Source organism: Eimeria acervulina, genomic scaffold, assembly GCF_000499425.1.
Source record: "Eimeria acervulina Houghton genomic scaffold, Eah_scaff1301, whole genome shotgun sequence".
NCBI lineage: Eukaryota > Apicomplexa > Conoidasida > Eucoccidiorida > Eimeriidae > Eimeria > Eimeria acervulina.
In genome coordinates this window covers 3313-9063 of record NW_013549294.1, presented here as the reverse complement: position 1 = coordinate 9063, position 5751 = coordinate 3313, and the positions used below count along the sequence as shown (strand labels likewise).

At 43.0% G+C, this 5751-nt stretch overlaps 2 protein-coding genes across 2 annotated transcripts; one reads left to right on the top strand and one right to left on the bottom strand.

Annotated features, from left to right (window-relative positions):
- Positions 1–1164: 1164 nt before the first annotated feature.
- Positions 1165–2202, top strand: EAH_00058210 (hypothetical protein, conserved; the record flags this gene model as incomplete). The annotated part of the gene is made up of 3 exons (XM_013393672.1): positions 1165–1179; positions 1483–1570; positions 1823–2202. The coding sequence occupies 3 exons, from the start codon at positions 1165–1167 to the stop codon at positions 2200–2202; spliced, it is 483 nt and encodes a 160-aa protein (XP_013249126.1).
- Positions 2203–3170: 968 nt separating this feature from the next.
- Positions 3171–5523, bottom strand: EAH_00058200 (Single-stranded DNA-binding protein, related; the record flags this gene model as incomplete). The annotated part of the gene is made up of 5 exons (XM_013393671.1): positions 3171–3265; positions 3489–3715; positions 4119–4207; positions 4518–4646; positions 5170–5523. 5 exons carry the CDS (start codon positions 5521–5523, stop codon positions 3171–3173), a joined length of 894 nt encoding a protein of 297 aa, XP_013249125.1.
- Positions 5524–5751: the final 228 nt, after the last annotated feature.

The following is a 5751-nucleotide window of genomic DNA, read 5'->3' as shown; positions in this document are numbered from 1 at the left end:
ACGTATATGCGTATACACACATATGCGTACATCTATATATACATATATATATATATATATTTGTATACATGTACGCATATACATACCAAGATAGACCCATTAACACACTTCTTTCTATACGTATGCAAATGCATAGAACATGAAGGATGCCGATCCTCGCCTCTCACCGTTTTGCTGCTGCATTCTCCCTGTGGGTCTGTCTATTGATGCATTAATTTTGTTTATTTATCTGCTTCTTCTTTAGGGAGTTATCTGCAAATCCTTATAAGTGGAAAGACTTCGCTGCAGAACAACCCGCATGGCTGGAGAGTTTGGCTTTGCCAGACTCTACTGGCCTCACTTCGTTAATTTGCTGGGCAATTCTCGTATCCACTATGGCGGTATGTTGGCTGTTTACTTTTATTCTTCTTTTCTTACAACTACTTTATATTCTTTTGTTGTATGTTTGCTACTTACTTTTATTCTTTTCTTACTAGTACTTCATTCTTGTATTGCTTGTTTGCTACTTTTTATTCTTTTATTACTACTCCTTTTCTCTTTTATTACGTGTCTGCTATTTATTATTCTTCTTTTCTTATTACTAACATTTTAATCTTTCATTATATGCTTGCTACCTATTATTATTCTTTTCTTACTCCTACTTTACTCCAGTTGGCGGCCTCTTCAGTTCAGCCTGAGGCGCAGCAACGTTATATGCATTTGCATATATATATATATATAATATTATATATATGTACATTCTAGCATGTGTGTTTTATATCTGTATATTTATGTTGTTATTACTGGAGTATATTTATTCATTCTTTCACTTTATAAAAATGTAATTACCACTTGAATATATTTCCTTCTTGCTTGTTTTTACCGCCTTATTATACACATATTATATAAACACCAATTAAAAGATGTTTATTCTTGTTGTATACATAAACATATGTAGGCATCAGTTTAAAGATATTTATTATATATATATGTACATATATACAGACATCAGTGAAAAGATGTTTATTACTTTTTTAGTTATTCATTCTTCAGGTAGGGTGGGTGGTGTCGGCGAAGATACAGAGACGAAGTCTGTCGACGCCCGCTGCCTCTACTTTCCCTTCTCCGCTTTTTATGCGAACTGCCAGCGTCGGTGCAGCCACAATATTTTCATTTTACAGCGGAATGCAGCTCCCAGCAGTGAGTTGCTACTGCTGCTGTTGCCGCTGTTATTGCTGCTATTGTGCTGCTGCTGCTGCTGTGCTGCTGTTGCTGCTGCTGCTGTTCTGGGTTCCTCCTTTGTAGATCCCTGTTTTATTTTTAGGGCCAACGGCAATCTGCAAAGCCGGCGGATTGTTGTCGTGGGTGTGCATTGTATATATAGAAAATACTATATAAGTGCATAATATAGATATTATGCACTTATATATAATATATATATATATATTATATATAAACGCGTAATACATATTATATATACTTTTAGTGTGTTGGGTGCTGCAGGCGGCTGTATTATTTCTAGTGCCGGCATTTGCTCTTCAAAGTGCCTTCATGCGCCTCTTTAGACTCCGTTCTGTGGAGCGTCTTCTTCGTAAGCTGAATTCATTATTGCTACTTCGTTCGCTTACAAACCCCTCACTAGCAGCAGCAGCAGCAGAAGCAGCAGCTGCAGCAGCAGAAGCAGAAGCAGCAGCAGCAGCAGCAAAGAGAAAAACCCTGATTTTGCTTGCGCTCTTTTCTTTTCATTTCATTATCATAGTTGAATATCTGGTTGATACCGCCTTTCTTCTTCGTTTTTTGCCTGAGTGCGCATTACTTTTTTTTGTTTTCTTTTGCATTTCAGATTTTGTACCGGAAGGGCTGCGCCCTCTGCAGCAAACATACATTGAAATGCTGCAGAGAAGACAACCCGCTCTAATTGCCGCGTGGAACCGCCGAAGTGCTGACCCCAAATACAGCGACGCCGTTGCAGAGGCAACGGCAGGCGGTGCTGCAGCCACCAGTCGAGCAATGGTTGAGCTGTGGAGAGATATGACAAGAAACACACCTGCAGCAGCAGCAGCAGCAGCAGCAGCAACGAATGCAGCAGGTGTACAACCCCACAAGATGAAAACGTGGGCTGAACAGGTTGTAGCAGCAAGGAAGCAGCAGCAGCAGCAGCAGCACAGACAGCAGCACCCTACTTCTGCAGCTGCTTCTGCTGCACAGCGCGCTGCTTCATAGACGGCTTGAAGATTGCTAGAAACGACTGAGTTTATCATTTGGGTTAATCTATGCTCTGGGCCGCAGCCTTTACTGATTGCGGCAGCAGCAGCGGCAGCAAGAGCTGCCGATGCAGTGAAGCAATAAGTAGGAGACAATTGCCTTCATCGTAATTTGTTTATTATTGTCTTCTCGATACTCTTCAGCAAACACTACAGCTTCAGCAGTGCATGCTATTTGTCTGTTTATAAGGGGGCGACGGCTGCGGATTAACTCAACTGATGAACGCAGTCGTTCTTACCAGTCTTAAAGCTGTCTATGGAGGCCGTTACTAACATTAGTTGTAATAACATTAATAATAACAATAGTAATAATAATAATAATAATGAAAAGGATATGAATGCTATAACTGACACTAGTAGTAATACTATTAATAACAATAATAATAATAATAATAATAATAATAATAATAATAATAATAATAATAATAATAATAATAATAATGAGGTAAGCAATAAGGACAGTAAATAAGACGAAGAATTACAGCGGAAATGAAAGCAAAAAGGGCAGCAGCGGCGTTTCGTTCAGCGCCGCTGGGCAGCGCGAAGCAAAGCGAAAGGAATAACAAACGCCATACATCAATTAAAGATAAAGGAGATAATATAATTATATATCAGAATGCTAGCAAAAGAACAGAGGCTGCATCAAACTATTAAAGCAGCAAACACTGCTGCTGCCACATCAACATATGGCAGAGAGCGGCTCTGCTGAAGGCAGAGTTGGGGCTTCGCCCTCCAAGCGAATTCTGCATTGCGCTGCATGCGGTGGTGTTGCTGCAGCTGACGCTCCTGTTGCTGCATGCAGAGCCGCTGCTGCATGCGGTGTTGCTGCTGTAGGGACTGCTGCTCCTGCTGCTGCATGCGTTGCTGCTGCTGCTGCTGCTGTTGCATGCGTTGCTGATGTTGCTGCTGATTTGTTGTATTTGGCGTTCAGTGCCACGCGGCGTTGGGCCGAATGCCAGCAGCTGCTGCGTCACGCGTCGCTGCCAGATTTCTGTTTCCACCAAATGCTTGGGGCTGAGAACCTGAAATAAATGCAGAAGAAAAAGAAGAAGGCAAAAAAGATAAAGACAAAGAAGAAGAACACAATCGTGGTGACGAAGAAGAAGAAGACAAAGCAGAAGAAGAAGATAAAGAAGTAGAAGACGAAGAAGAAAAAGAAGAAGGCAAAGAAGTAGGAGAAGAAAAAAGAAGAAGAAAGAATGGCTGCGTTGCTGCGTAATGTGTGAACAGCCCCGGGAAGCGCACCAGCTAGCGAGGAAGGTGCAGCATTAGCTCCTGCTGCTGCTGCTCCTGCTGCTGCTGCAGCAGCTGCAGCAGCAGCAGCAGCATGCTTATCTTCTGGGCTTTCTAGGAGGACGATTTCTCCTTTATATTTTGATAACAACACTTCAGTGGTATATCTCTCCTGTCCATCTGTGCCCACCCACCGACGCGTCTGCAGCGACCCGTCGATGTACAGACGACGCCCTTTGCTACAAATAAAAAGAACACAAACATACACTCCAAGAGCAGCAATAGCAGCAGCAGCAGCAATAGTGCAAAAGCACCGGCAGCAGCAATAGCAGCAACGAAAACAGTAGCAGTAGTAGCAGCAGCAGCAAGAGCAGCAACGAAAGACAGCAGTTGTTGTAGCGACAGCATCAGTAAGGGCAGCAGCGTCAGCAGCATTAAGAAGATGGTGAGTTGTTCGCAGCGTTGTGTACATGTTCAGGTGTATTAACACCTAAGTTGTGCAGTCAGGACTGCGTGTATTGATTTATTACTATATAATATTCATATAATATAATATAATATAATATAATATAATATAATATAATATATATATAGTATATTCATATTATATATTTTTTTATGACTTTGAGTAACTGCACTCACTGAACAAATGCCTCCACCAAATCCACCAACCCCCTGTCAAAGACAACAACGCGGTGCCACTCCGTCCGCCCCCGCACTTCTCCTGTCGTCTATAAACAGCAGCAGCAGCAGCAATACAGCGGCAATACAGCAGCAATACAGCAGCAGCAGCAAGGAAACAGCAGCAGCAAGCAGCAGGAGCCCTCCCCCTCTTCCTCTTTACAGGTGCAGCAAAGAAGAACAGCAGCGGTGTGTTATTCTCTTTTGGTAAAGCACAGCCTGACGACATCTTCATTATATGAGTTGCATATATATATATATATTATATTATATATTATATATATGTACTTTTTATTCTTTTAATTCTGTTTATTCTTTTAAATCTGCTAATTATCTAAATTATTTAAATTATTTTCTGACTTTGTCTCTCCACTGCTCCGAGGTTGCGAGTGAAAACGTCGCCATGCGGTCTCCACTCGGCAGCTGGCGAATCTCCGGGTCCAAACCAACGCGCCCGATCAAAGTCACGCGATTCACTGAACGCTCCGCCTGCAGCAGCAGCAGCAGCAGCAGCAGCAGCAGCAACAGCAGCAGCAGCAACAGCAACAGATGCAGATGCAGCAATAATTGTAGTACTAGCAGTAGTAATTCTAGTAGTAGCAGCAGCAATAATTGTAGTAGTAGCAGCAGCAATAATTGTAGTAGTAGCAGCAGCAATAATTGTAGTAGTAGCAGCGGCAATAATTGTAGTAGTAGCAGCAGCAATAGTAGTAGTAGCAGCGGCAATAGTTGCAGCAGCGACAGCAGCAGCAATGGTAGCAGCAACAGCAATAGTAGCAGCAACAGCAACAGCAGCAGAAAGAGTAGCAGCAGCGGCAGTAGCAGCAGCGAAAAACTGTCTCCAGCTGCAGATATGCATATTGCATATTTCAACTCGGTTATTTTTTTTGTCTTTCTTCGTCTCTGTTCTCTTTGTGAGAGCACTAAAACATTAAATTAGAAACTAAAAGCCTCTGGAGTAGCTTTAAAGACATATAAATCGCATGCACCATAGATGGGTGGAAGCACTCACCAGCAATATCGGCGCCCCATTCCCTCCCGTTGCATCTCCTTCTGCGCGGAGTTGAGAGGCTGATGCCCTTCTGCTGCTGCTGCTGCTGCTGCTGCTGAAGGGAGCAGTCGGGAGGGTGAGGTGGCGTCGGCTACCTGACGCTGTAGCGCACGCCGTCGTCAGGGAAGAGGCAGCAGCACCTGCAGGTGCTGCTGTTGGGCAAAGATGATTCCCCTGTAGCCATGAGGGCTGTCTAGATGTTGCAAATCCATCGGTTAAGTTAAGGAAATAAGTGAGGCTAAGCAACAGTAACACCGTAAGCCAGAGGGAAGCTAACGCGGGCCTTCCAGAGGCCCCCTTGGGGGGGCTGAACATAATAAATAATATCTGCTGAAAGTTGCAGATACAGCAATAAAAGGCTTTAGAAGAACATAAAATGCATTTATTACGAAAGAATAAACTCAAAAGGTTGGGAAAAACTCAGTTATTGTACAAATGGGGCTGTCGATGCTCTGCCATTCGGCCGCTGCAGACAGGCGTTGTTGTTTGTACGCTGGAGAAGCTGAACAGTAGAAGAACAAACAAATTGGTTTAAATTAGAAT